Source organism: Caretta caretta, chromosome 24 (genome assembly GCF_965140235.1).
Source record: "Caretta caretta isolate rCarCar2 chromosome 24, rCarCar1.hap1, whole genome shotgun sequence".
NCBI classification, from domain to species: domain Eukaryota; kingdom Metazoa; phylum Chordata; order Testudines; family Cheloniidae; genus Caretta; species Caretta caretta.
In genome coordinates, this window is record NC_134229.1 from 16,306,592 (window position 1) to 16,320,217 (window position 13,626).

The 13,626-nt window shown below is 58.1% G+C and overlaps 2 protein-coding genes across 2 annotated transcripts; both read left to right on the forward strand.

The window, feature by feature from the left end:
- Window positions 1-735: 735 nt before the first annotated feature.
- Window positions 736-1,867, forward strand: LOC125626012 (free fatty acid receptor 1-like). The gene has a single exon (XM_048828676.2). The coding sequence runs from the start codon at window positions 736-738 to the stop codon at window positions 1,720-1,722; it is 987 nt and encodes a 328-aa protein (XP_048684633.1). The 3' UTR covers window positions 1,723-1,867.
- Window positions 1,868-8,502: 6,635 nt separating this feature from the next.
- On the forward strand, window positions 8,503-10,032 carry LOC125626099 (free fatty acid receptor 3-like). The gene is made up of 2 exons (XM_048828783.2): window positions 8,503-9,453; window positions 9,892-10,032. Exons 1-2 carry the CDS (start codon window positions 8,503-8,505, stop codon window positions 10,030-10,032), a joined length of 1,092 nt encoding a protein of 363 aa, XP_048684740.2.
- Window positions 10,033-13,626: the final 3,594 nt, after the last annotated feature.

Here is a 13,626-nt window from a genome sequence, read left to right on the forward strand (position 1 = left end):
CTAGGGGAGGCACTCGTAGGACAGGGATGGGGGGAGTGGATTTAGGAGATGTGGCGATGGGGCAGAGTTGGAGGGTGGATCTAGGGGACATGGCCATGGGGCAGTGATAGGGGTGGATTGAGGGGACCCGGCCATGGGGCAGGAATCTGAGGGTGGATCTAGGAGACACAGCAGTGGGGCAGGGATGGAGGGTGGATCTAGAGGGCGCAGCCGTGGGGCAGGGTTGGAGGGTGGATCCAGGGGCAGGGACTGGAAGTAGATCCAGGAGGCAGGGATGGGGGGTGGAGCTATGGGTTGCAGCAATGGGGAAGGGATGCGGGGAGGATCCAGGGGAGGTGGTTGTGGGGCAGGGATCTGGGGGTGGATCTAGGGGACATGGCCATGGGGCAGGGATGGGGGGGTGGATCTAGGGGACGCGGCCATGGGGCAGGGATCGGGGGGTGGATCTATGGGACGCGGCCGTGGGGCAGGGATCTGGAGGTTGATCCAGGGGGTGCAGCCATGGGGCAGGGATCTGGGGGTGGATCGAGGGGATGTGGTCATGAGACAGGGTTGGGGGGTGGATCCAGGGGATGCGTCCGTGGGGCAAGGATGGGGGGTGGATCTAGGGGACATGACGATGGGGCAAGGATCTGGGGGTGGATCGAGGGGACGCGGCGGAGGGGGCTCATCCCTGGTATCATTCCAGCCCCAGCTGAGATGCCGCCACCCTCCACCCCCCGCTGAGCCGGCACCATGGACCCGCTGGACACCCTGGCCCTGGCTGTCTACTTCGTCACCATCCTGCTGGGCTTGCCCGCCAACACCTTGGCGCTGTGCATCTTCTACCGCCGCGCCCGCGCCCACCTCACCCCAAACCTCATCTACATGATCAACCTCTGCCTCTCGGACCTGGCCTTCGTTCTCATCCTGCCGCTGAAGATCCTGGAGGTGGTTCCCCCAGGCTGGTCCCCGCCAAACTTCCTCTGCTCCCTCTACAGCCTGGCCCACTTCGGCACGCTCTACGCCAGCACCTGCTTCCTGACGGCGGTCAGCGCCGGGCGCTATCTGGGAACCGCCTTCCCCATCCGCTACCAGCTCTACAAGAAGCCCCTTTACTCCTGCCTGGTCTGCGTGGCCATCTGGACCCTGGTGGGCTTTCACGGCGTCCTGCTGCTCATCCTGGAGACTTCGCTGGGTGCCAACACCACCCTCTTTACGGGCAACGGCTCCGCCTGCTACCAGGAGTTCAGCCCGGAGCAGCTGGCCCTGCTGGCTCCTGTCCGCTTGGAGCTCTCCGTGGCCCTGTTTTTCCTGCCCTTGGCGATCACGGTCTTCTGTTATGCCAGCTGCATCCACGTCCTCGTCAAGTCCCGTCTCCACGAGCAGAAGAAGCGCCGGGCGGTGCGGCTGGCCATGGCCACTCTTTCCATCTTCGTGCTCTGCTTCGGGCCCTACAACCTGTCCCACGTGGTGGGCTACGCCCGCAGCGAAGACGTCTGGTGGCGCAGGGTGGCGCTGCTGCCCGGTGCCTGCAACGCCTTCCTGAACCCGCTCATCTTCTACTTCCTGTCCTCGGCCAAGGACTACGGCCTGGCCTGGGTCTGGCGCTCGGTGAGGCAGCGTTGCAGCTCCTTCCGGCAGAAGATGACCATGGGTCACAGGGAGTCAGGCAAGAGGCAGCCTCAGAAGGGGGCTGCATTGCAGGGGAGTACAGGCCCCGGGGTGGGGAGCTCCAAATGACCACGGGACAAGGAGACACCAAACTCTGTTGGGACAGGAGTTGTGGAGATTAGCAATCTTGGATGGGCTGGGGGCCTGGCTGCTCATGAGCCTTTAAAAATTCCCCATGGGGCTGGGAGCCTCCAATCTTGGATAGGATGCAGGACCAAGGACCAGGAAATTCATGACCATTACAGACTCCCCATGGCACCCGGAACCTCCGATCTTGGATAGGACATAAGACCAAGGACTGGGAAATTCATGGCCATTACAGATTCCCCATGGGCCTAGTAGTCTCTGACCTTGGATGGCACGTGAGCCCAAGAACCTGGCTTATCCATGGGTCAGTACATATCCCCCTTAGGACAAGGAGGTGTCTGGTTTTGACGGGACTAGGGGTTGAGGTAGCCATTTTCCACTGAGACATGAATGCATGGTCATGACCTTGACCACTGGTGGTCTTGAAAGACCCCTTTGGATGGGGACATCCCGGACTGGGGTGGGAGAGGGGGTGGGAAGATGCCAGGCGGGGAGTGACGGCAGGGCCCAGATTTCTCGTGGTCATTACGTATCCCCATGGGACGGATTCTGCCATGGGAAAATTGGATATAGAGGATGATCCAGACCCCTTCACCCCACTAGGGCGAAATAGACTGTTCGGCTAACTCCGCTACTGGGGGAATAGACTAAACTCCGTCCTGTGGGTCTGCATTGGGTGAGCCATTTTATGAGGTGTCACTGTGCAGTTATTCCCCAGCTGCCCTGCCCCAGAGGTGGCTGCATTTTGGCACTGAGGCCATGATTCCTACCCTTGGGGGATGGAAGGTGCTAGAGAAATGTCCGAGGTAACTGGGAGGTCTTTGTAACTTGGATGCAGAAATATTCCAAACCACAATTCAATGGGAATCCTAAATCTCCTGTCAATGAAATCCCAACTCCTGCAAGAATGTCCCAGGACCGATGAATGAGTTAGTAGGAACAGAGGCAATGGGGCCAGACCCTCTAGCTGGGGCCAATGGGGATCATCCCGGGGTCTCACCACTAAACCTTACCGCTGACTCTTTTGCTCAGTAGTTGTAAATTGCATTCCACTAACGGATCCGTGTTGATGTAATAAATAAAGTTTTCCCAGCTCTAGTGGGGTCGTTATTATTAATATTATTATTGTAGGTTTCAGAGTAGCAGCCGTGTTAGTCTGTATCCGCCAAAAGAAAAGGAGGACTTGTGGCACCCTAGAGACTAACCAATTTATTTGAGCATAAGCTTTCGTGAGCTACAGCTCACTTCATCGGATGCATTCAGTGGAAAATACAGTCTGGAGATTTATCTACACAGAGAACATGAAACAATGGGTGTTACCCTACACACTGTAAGGAGAGTGATCACTTAAGATGAGCTAATACCAGCAGGAGAGCGGGGAGGGGGCGGGGGGGGGGGAAGAAAACCTTTTATAGTGATAATCAAGGTGGGCCATTTCCAGCAGCTGACAAGAACGTCTGAGGAACAGCTTGGGGGGGGGGGGGGGATAAACATGAGGAAATAGTTTTATTTTGTGTAATGACCCATCCACTCCCAGTCATCATTCGACTGAGATCAGGCCCCCATTGAAATGGGTGCTCTGCACTCCTAGCACAATGGGGCTGGAAGCCAGGACTCCTGGGTTCTATTCCCAAATGTGGGAGGGGAGTGGGGTCTAGTGGTTAGAGCAGGGGGGGCTGGAAGCCAGGACTCCTGGGTCCTATTCCCAGCTGCCAGTGTGACCCTGAGCGAGTCCTTGCCTCGCTCAGTGCCACAGGTTCCCTCTGTCTAAATGGGGAGAAGGGCACAGCGGGAGGTGCAGCCGATGCAGCCTCTCCCGTCCTAGTTCCGATTGCCCTGTTCTGTCTCTGACCCTGACCCAGCTGCCCCTCGGCCTGGGTTTAGCGCTGCCCGTCCAACACGCCTGGGCAGGCGAGAATCAATGACCAGGCACTCTCCAGTTCGCCCCTTGCCCACTAGGTGGCAGCACATGAGAACTATATTGCCCAACCCTTTGGGCCTAGACTGCATTCTGGCTGCTGGGAGCTGGAGGATCTGGACCAATCCAGCCCCCTTCACCCTCCTCCCTCTCTCCCTCCCTCTGGTTCCACTTTAGGGCTTGGTAAAAGCAGAAGTTGCTTGAAACTGCCAGGTGACCCTGTGGTTTGGAGGCGAGGCTGGAAATTTGATGCGGGCTCTTTAGAAATTGCCCACGGAAGGAGGTGGTTGGGCAACTGGAAACTGTCCAGAGCAGGAGCTGCGGTTCCTAGGAGCTTCTAGGAGGGGAAGCAGGGCTGGGTTCCTAGAAACTATGTGGCTGAGCCCTGGGCTTCCCCAAAATCACTACAGATGATGATTGGGCTCCCTCAAAACAATCAAGGGAGGCTTGGGACTTCCTATAAACTAACAAGGGGGGGCTCTGGGCTCCCTCAAAACTATCGGTTCTAGGCTTCCTACAAACATCAGGGTTATCTCTAGGGTTTCTAGAAACTGTCAAGGGAGCTCAGAGCTCCCTTGAAACTATTGTGGGTGGGCTCTGGGCTCCTTGAAACTGTCGCAGCTCCCCAGAATCTACCGGCTTGCCCCACCCCCAATTTCCCTCTCCGCCTAAGCTTTGTAGCCAGCTGCAGTTGACCCAGGGTCAGAGTTTGGGGAGGAGGGAAGGGGGATGGGTGTTTGGGGAGGGGAGCCCGGAACTGGGGACTCCAGGGCCAGCAACCCCAACTCTGGCCTGGTTGCTCAGGTCTTGCCTAGCGGCCCCACCCATTGCTATCGCTCTAGTTCAGCCAGCAAGCGTGGAGGGCGGGTTCCCAGGGCCCACTGATGCTTCGTGACCCGGGACACTGGCAGGCGGAAGGGAGAGTTGGTCTCTGAGCCACTAGAGCAAAACTAGAGGGGAAAAGCCTCATTCCCCATTGCCTGCCCCTGCAAACCTGCCAGTCCACCAGCGTGGGGCCGGATGGGAGCCAGCACCCCCTAGAGGGGAAAGGTCCTGTGCCCCATACCCCACCACCTCTAAGCCTTCCAAGTTTGGGGTGCTCATCTCCTAGATGCTTGCTGCGTGTCTGTGTAGTGCCTGGCAGTGGGCCCCAATTCTGGTTGGGGAGGGGGTCCATGCGGTGTCCAGAGCTGGGCTCCCAGCCGCCCGTCCTGTACCCACTGGTTGGCCAGGCAGGGATACTGGTCTAGGGGCTGATCCGGATCAGGACAGCTGAGGGTGCAAGAGACTGTGCTCCAGTGAGTAGGAAAAGGAACCAGGAAAAGGAGACCTGACTTCAGTTCCTACAGCTCAGGGGAAGTGCTTTTTGTTAGAAGGGAGTGGGGACGGGGCGACAGGACTCCTGGATTCTATCTCCAACTCTGGCAGGTTAGTGGGGTTTAGTGGTTAGAGCAGGGAGGCTGGGAGTCAGGACTCCTGGGTCCTATCCCTGGCACTGGCAGGAGATGGGGGTCTAAGGGTTAGAGCAGTGGGGGCTGCGTGCCTGGACTCCTGGGTCCTATCCCCAGTTTTAGGAGGGGAGTGGGGTCTAGTGGTTGAACAGGCAGATTCTCCCCTCTCAGGGAGGGAGTTTCCCAGTGCAGATGTCAGTGGCAGCTACAGAGAACAGGGTGTCTATTTTGGTGCTCTGGTCACCTCTTCCTGCCCCACCTATGCTGCCTGAAGCATCCACACCTAGGTTTATTTTGGGGTCCAAAGTGTTATCCCTATCAGCTGTCACATCGATCCCACCCCGGACAGGAGACTGATTTACCCAGCCAGGGCCAGAGGAGAGATCAGCTCTGCCCCGAGAAGCGGTCCGGTAGAGAATCGGAGATGGACATGGAGTAAGGGACTGCATTGAGGTTATCTATCTGTTTGTCTGTCCTCAAACACCCCCCTCTATCCATCCATTCATGCATCCCCATACAGCCACCTCTATCTATCCATCCATCCTCTTACACCCTATCTCTCACTCTCGCTTTCTTTCCATACACCCCCTATCTATCCATTCATCCCCATCCATCCATCTGTTCCCATACACCCCCTCTACCTATCCATCCCCATACACCCTATCTGTCTATCTCTCCTGAGGAGCTGGGCCCTGGTAGGTTTTTAGATCAGGGAGAGAGCTGTGAATGCTCAGAGGTGAGATGTGTGGGACATGAGACATGGAGTCTTTTCTCCTCTACCGGGCACCAGCCCCAATCTGGCCCCAGGGTGGGGGATGAGCTGGCTCCGGGCACGTTCTCCACCGCAGGGCTCCATTCTTCATAACCCAGGGGGGTTATGACTCAGTGTTGTGGTTTCTCTGAGAGCTCAGGAGCTTTCGTTTCTCAATCCATCTGGGTGACAGCTCCTGGCCTTCTGGTCACAGGGCATCTGTCTGTCTGCTCCCTTGGCACACATGAAAGGTTGGGAGCCTCTGCCCATTGCTCTTTGTCTGGCAGGGCCATTACCCCGGGGACAGGTGTGGCTGTGGTGGAGTCCTGGCTCCCAGCCCCTCTGCTTTAACCACTAAACCCCACTCCTCTCCCAGAGCTGGGGAGAGGACCCAGGAGTCCTGGCTCCCAGCCTTCTCGCTCTAACCCAGGGGTGGCCGACCTGTGGCTCTTCAGAGGTTAATATGCGTCTCCTTGCACCGGCGCTGACTCTGGGGCTGGAGTTACCGATGCTAACTTTCCAGTGTGCTGGGGGGGCTCACTGCTCAACCCCTGGCTCTGCCACAGGCCCTGCCCCCACGCCACCCCTTCCCCCAAGGTGCCTGCCCCGTGCCCTCGCTCCTCCCCCTCCCCCACAGAGCCTCCTGCGCATGCGAAACAGCTGATTGCAGCAGGCAGGAGGCGCTGACTGGAGGGGCTGCCGGCAGGCAGGAGGCGCTGCGGGCTGGAGCTAATGGGGGGCTGCTGACGTATTACTGTGGCTCTTTGGCAATGTACATTGGTAAATTCTGGCTCCTTCTCAGGCTCAGGTTGGCCACCCCTGCTCTAAGCACTAGACCTCCCTCCCCTCCCAGAGCTGGGGAGAGAACCCAGGATTCCAGGCTCCCAGGCCCTCTGCTTTAACCACTAAACCCCACTCCTCTCCCAGAGCTATGGCGAGAACCCAGGAGTCCCGGTTCCCAGATCCTCGCTCTAACCACTAGACTCCCTCCCCTTCCAGAGCTGGGCAGAGAACCCAGGCTCTCAGCCCCCACCCCACCATTCTAGCCACTGGACCCCACTCCCCTCCAACAGCTGGGGAGACAACCCAGGAGTCCTGGCTCCCAGCCTCCCCTGCTCTAACCACTAGACTCCATTCCCCTCAGAGAGCTGGGGATAAACCCCCAGGATCCTGAGTTACCAGAGCCCCCTAGAAGCGAGGCGTAGGAGGGTGAAACACTTGGCGTTACCACGGTGGGGAGAGATGTCAAGCTGTGGGCCAGGAGGATTTATAGCAGTTCTTGGGGAACACTAAGTTTCGCTCCAGGCCGGGAACGATGTAAATATTGTAGAGTGCTGGAGCAGAGATGGAAGGCAGGGTCAAGACTGGATGAGGTGCCGTGGGCACTGGGCCCAGGGGCTTGCTGCCTCAGAGAGGGAGTGATCCGTGACCAATGGCCGGACCCCCAGCGTGGGGTCCCGGATTGGGCTCTGCTCAGAGTGGGACTGGATGACCGTAATGGTCCCTTCACGCCTTGGAATCTACAAATCTGCGATTTTTTTCCCAATGAGATAAAGGGCGGGGGGGAGTGAAAGTTTTTTTATTTCCCCACTTTCACTCACTGTTTTCATTTTCCCACCCTCTTTTTTGAGGTGGGGGAATAAAAAAAAAAGGGGGGGGCAGAGACTGAGACAAAGTGTGGGGACAGTTGGGGGTTTTTTGCCCCCAAATTCTTGGAAAAAACTTTCAACATGATCACTCAGAAAACAAAGTTTCGAGTGTAAGGGGGGCGGGGTCAGTGCTTTCGAAAGTTTCCCATGGAATGGAATGAGAAATAATATTCTTATTTGTACTGTGGTAGGATTGAGGGGCCGCCAGGCATGGCACAGGACCCCATTGCGCTAGGCGCTGTATGTTATATTAGTGCTATTTATTAGGTGCATTACGGTAGCACCCAGGCACCCCAGCCCTGGCCCAGGACCCCCATGTGCCAGGCGCTGTACTTCATTATTGCTATTTATTAGGTGTGTTACACTATCACCTAGGAGCCCCAGTTCTGACCCAGGACCCGAGGGCGCCAGGCGCTGTACGTTACTAGTGCTATTTAGATGCATTACTGTATCATCCAGGTGCCCCAGGACCCCGCTGCACCAGGAGCTGCACAGACAGAAAGAGCTGCCCCTCCGGCCCCAGGGTGTTTGTCTCAGGACTGATCTCAAAAGGGGCTCACTAATCCCACCTGTCTCTCCTCTCTCTGCAGTTAATGAGCCTTGCTGGGACCCTGCCTCCAGCCCTACCCCAAGGCCTACTAGGTCCCTGGTGGCTACTGGCAACCTGGCCCTGGCTCCGGCCCTACCTCCAGCCCCAGCCCAATGAGTAGTGTGTCCCCCGTTGCTATTGCAACCCAGATCCATCTCCATCTCCGTCCCAAGGCCTAGAGTGTCCCCTGTTGCTATTGGCGACCCATCTCCATCTCCATCCCTGTCCCAAGGCTTAGTGTGTCCCCCGTTGCTATTGGCGACCCCAACCCACCTCCATCCCCAACCCAAGGCTTAGTGGGTCCCTTGTAGCTATTGGCAACCCATCTCCATTCCCATCCCAAAGCCTAGTGGATCCCTGGTTGCTATTGTCAACCCAGCCCCTGCCACTCCCTTCTTCCCACCATGCCTCCCATTGGCAGCTATCAGCTCTCCCTGGCCGTCTACACAGTGACCTTTGTGACAGGCCTGCCCCTCAACCTGCTGGCTTTCTGCGCCTTCGTGGTGAAGGCCCGCCGGCGCCTGCTGCCCGCCGATGTCCTGCTCCTCAACCTGACAGTGTCCGACCTGGTGCTGCTGGCCTTCCTGCCCATCCGCATCACTGAGGCCTCCTGGGAGATGAAGTGGAAGATGCCGGATTTCCTCTGCCCCCTCTCCGGCCTCCTCTTCTTCAGCAGCATCTACCTGACCACCCTCTCGCTCACCGGCGTCAGCGTTGACCGCTACCTCAGCATGGCCTTCCCCCTCCGCTACAAGGCAGGTCGCCGGCCGGCCTATGCCGTGGCGGCCGTGGCCTTGTTCTGGGTGGCTGCTTTCTCCCACTGCAGTGTGATCTACGTGGTCCAGTACCAGGCCAGGGGCAACGACACAGTGGGCAACCTCACCCGCTGCTACGCCACCTTCACCGACCACCAGCTGGCTGTCCTGCTGCCCGTCCGCCTGGAAATGTTCCTGGTCCTCTTCTGCCTTCCGCTGGGAATCACCACCTTCTGCTATGCCAGATTCATCGCCATCATACGCTCCCTGCCACTGGTGAGCCCCGGGAGGAAGCGCCAGGCCATCGGGCTGGTGGCAGCCACGTTTCTCCACTTCCTGGTCTGCTTCACCCCCTTCAACATCTCCCACGTGGTGGGCTTTGTGGAGAATAAGAGCCCAGAATGGAGAGTCTACGTCGTGCTCCTCAGCACTTTCAACGCCAGCTTCGACCCCATCATCTTCTACTTCTCCTCCTCGTCTTTCCAGAAGATCTGCCTGGAGTGTCTGCAGGCTGCCTGGGAGAAGCTGCAGCTCGGCTGGCTCTGCCCTGGGGTCTGGCCGGAGGCCCCGGAGAACGTGGTCATGGCGGAGTCGCAGATGGTGCAGTGAAATGGATGGAGTGGGGACCACAGTTCTACCTTCCCCAGGTCTAGGACTGAAGGCTGGGAAGGAATATTCCCAAATAAGTGTTTGTCTACGCTTGCAAGTTATTTCAGATTTGGTGTTTCCACTTTAATCAGGGATAACTCTCCCAAAGCTATGCGTGAACACTGACTTCCCTTTTGAATCATTGCATCCACACAGCCCCGCAGGCTGCGTGCTTACCAAATAACCACACAGCCTTCCAGGAAAGCGCCTCTTGCTGCAACCTCCCGCCGCTTGCCTCTATGCATCCTGGGATTTCGCGCATTGTGGGAAGACCTTGGAATTCTGGGACCGACAGGTCCTCTGGCTTGGCTTTGGCAAGCCAGCCCCACTTCCAAACCGCTGGCTATCGGGCAGTGATACAGGCTGATGTACGCTTCTTGTCCATCACAGAGCCAGATGGCGCTGGAGACAGCCACAACGATACTGATAGGAGAGGAAATCAAGCAGCTGATTGTGTCCATGGACTCCTGGGAGCGACTTCGCTTGGTGGGGCTCCACTTCTGGGCTCAGTCAACCAGCGCCGACTGGTGAGACAGGGCCACCCATCCTGGGGTGAGCAGCAGTGGGCTGGTAGTACTTCTGGACGATAGGCCAGGCCCCTAGAGATCTGCGCAGAGCTCACCCCCGAGCTGCAGGGGTGGAATAGCTTCATGAGAGCGCCCCTCAGCATGGAGAAGCGCGCGGCTGTCACCATCTGGAAATTCCTCACCCACAATTGCTGCTGGTCAGGACCTGGCCGTTCGGGGTTGGTAGATAAATCACCGGAGTGTTGTCATGGAGCCACGTGCTGCTACTAGGAGGGTGACGCTCAGGAGGTTGTTGGTGGATGGGCACACTGAGGGTTTCCAAAATGGGGGCATTGGTGGGACCCATCTCCCTATTCTTTGCTCCCCACACCAGGCCTTGGAGTTCATCAACAAGATGGAGTTTCTCCATGGTGCTCCAAGACCTCGCTGACCTGCACGGCCGGCTCACCCGTACTGCGTACTGGCGTACTGCGGTGGGCTGGACACAGGAGCTTTAGAAACTCAGCCCAGCTTCCTGCAATGAGCAAATGGACCCAGGGCCACCACAACCAGGAAGGGTGGTGTGACTTCTCCTGTCCTTCCAGGAGACCAGCTTCTCTACTCCCCCGGCTGATGGGACCTCTCACTGGACAGCTGGACGGCAGAAAGGAGTCCACCCCGTTTAGCTGCAGCACGCCAGCGGGGTGCGCACCAGGAAGGTGGAGGTGTCTCAAAGCTGCTGAGCAATATCTGCCTCATGTCATAGTCGCTTGGCCGTATTTAGCACAACAGCTGAGGGCTTTGCCCGTGGCCCGTGGAACGTTATGAGTGGCCCCAGAGACACCCTCTGCTCAGGGCCACACCTGAGCAGAGTACAGGGCCAGGGGCCTTGGTCTTGGTCTCTCCCCTCCTCTCCCTGGGGCACAGGGTTTAGTCTAGTCCAACTGGAGTCTTTGGGCTTCTCTCGGGCGGACAGGAGGGGACCCTTACAAGGGAGACCGGGCCCAGCCCCACGGGCGACACGGCCAATCTGCCTCCCGAGATGTGGAGAGAAACCTCACCGAAAGGGGACCTTTGCTCACGAGGAATTTTATGATCTTTGTGCAGTGTTCTGAGATTTTTCCCAGCCGGCTCATAAAGAAATAATAAACCCAGGTGTCAATAATAAAAAAAAACATTCACGGAACATAACCCTGACCGGGCGGACATCCAACATGAGGTACTAGGGGCGCCCGTGGCCATGCCGATGGGCCACCGCCCTGCGTGAGGTGGAATCGGTTCTCTGTGTCTTAAGGCAGGGAGGGGGGTGTCTGTTTCTCAAAGCTGGGCAAGGGAAGGGGGGGCCATGGTGACCTCAGCATTGGGGTCCTTGCGTGTAGCCCGTGCTATGTCCCCCAGCGGGGCTGCCTTGCCTCCTGTCACAGCCAGGAGCTGGGTGCCCACCCCAGCTCCCCGCGGGGTCATGGCGAAAGTGGGGTGAGACGTGACAGCCCAGGAGTCAGGACTGCTGGGTTTTACTGGGGGTGGGGCCTAGTGGGTTGGAGTGGAGGGGCTGGGAGCCAGGACTCCTGGGTTCTATCCCCAGATCTAGGAGAAGAGGGAGGCCTAGTGCGTTAGAACAGGTGGGGCTGGGAGTCGGGATAGGCAAGGGGAAAGGAGGGGGCTCTCAGGGCTTGCCCCTCCCTCTGGCACCAGCTGGCTAAATGCTCCCCACTCCATCCCTCAGGATTCCCCCTCCCCGTGCCCCACTCCCCTCAAGCCAGCCTGTCCTCGCTATGGGGCCGGATTGGGCCCAGCGCCCCCTAGAGGAAATCTGTGGAAGTTTCGTAGGCAGCTAATGGGCAACCTACTACCATGGGGAAGGCAGCATCCAGCTCCTCTGCTTGGGGTCTACTGGTTGGAGCTGCGGGTGGGGCGGGAGGGATGGGGCTGGGAGCCAGGACTCCTGGGTTCTCTCTCCAGCTCTGGGAGGGGAGTAGGGTCTAGTGGTGAGAGCAGGGGGGCTGGGAGCCAGGACTCCTGGGCCCAGGGCTATCTTGGCAAAAGAGCACAGGGTGGGTCCATAGATGCCAAGCGCAAACCCTGCAGTGATAAATGCCCCCATCGGAAACCCGTCTCCCCTCTGGAAGGACGGGTGAGCCAGCCCATGGCACTCCCACGTGAACGTCCATCTGGGCACACGCCAGGTAGCACGGACTCCTGGGGCGTCACCTTTGTTGCACAGCACGGATGCTATCAGAACTATGCAAATAGTAACTGATGCGGCTACACCCAGGCGGAGGGACAGGACACTGGACCCAGAGCCCTGCACGAGGCCTGGGGGGGGAGGGTCTGCATTCCTGGGGCTCATTCATCCCTGGGCAGGATGCCTTGGGGTGGCTTGCAAAGCCTTGGGATGTGTCATTGTTTTCATGGCACTGGCTCATCAATGTCAGTGTCCCCTCCCCCAGCAACCTGGGGACCCATCTCCCCTGGTATCCTGGCTACGGCTTCAATGGAGTGATTTTCACCAATGGGGATCTGGCCCCATTGACTCCAGTGGAGCGACGGCCGATTGGCCCCAGCTGGGATCTGGCCCCATTGTCTCTGTCTTTAGCAGTCAGTCGGATTCCCTCCCACTCAGCTGTGGCTATTGTGCGTGTCTCGGTGCTCTATGCAGGGTCTTTATGTGCCCCAGAGCCTGAGCGAAGAAATATGAACTCGGATTTCCTTGTTTATTTAATATCGCGCTTCTGAAAGTTGCTACAGCCCTGGAGATCAAAGGAACAACCATAAATCCAGCGCGGCTTCTCCTCCAGTGCCCTGTGGTAGAACCACTAGACCCTGCGCCCCTCCCGGAAGAGGGGAGACAACTCAGAAGTCCTGGCTCCCAGCCCCCTAGCTCTAACCATTAGACCTCCCTCCCCTACCTGAGCTGAGGATACAACCCAGGAGTCCTGGCTCCTAGCCCGCCCTGTTCTAACTGCTAGATTCCACTTCCCTTCCCAGGAATAGAACCCAGGCGTCCTTGCCCACAGCAGGGTGCAGTAGCCTGGCCGGAGGGGGGGGGTGGGGGGATGGACAGACAACACCACACCCTCTAAAGGCCATGCCAAGTCACACCGCCCACAAGGAAATATTGGTTGCATCTCTCATCCTTTCTGTGTGGATTTCTGAGGAAAGGGGCCAGTGGGGTTTCCTGGGGCGAAGACAGACACAACATAACCAGCTGCTTGGGCTACAGAAAACTCACTCCCCAGCCGGGACGCAGGAGACCAGCCACCAGCTCATCCCTGACACATCACCTGGGGTGGCTCCCAGCCCGGACACCTGGGTTCCAGCCCTTCTGCAGGCTCCCAGGGCACTGACTGCTGGAGAGGAGGTGAGGATGGGCTCTCTAGCTGCCTGGGTCAAGGCTTGTAAGGAGGGGAGTGGGGTCTAGAGGTTAGAGCAGGGGTTGTGGCTGGGATTCAGGACTCCTGGAAGAAGACTGGGTTAGAGTAGAGAGATCGGAGAAAGGACTGCTGGATTCCTTTCCCAGCTCTGCTCTACTGGTTAAAGCCGGGGGGGTTGTGAGTCAGGATTCCAGGGTTCTGCTCCCAGCCCTCATGGGTGTGTATCAGGCCTTTGTGCAAAGTTT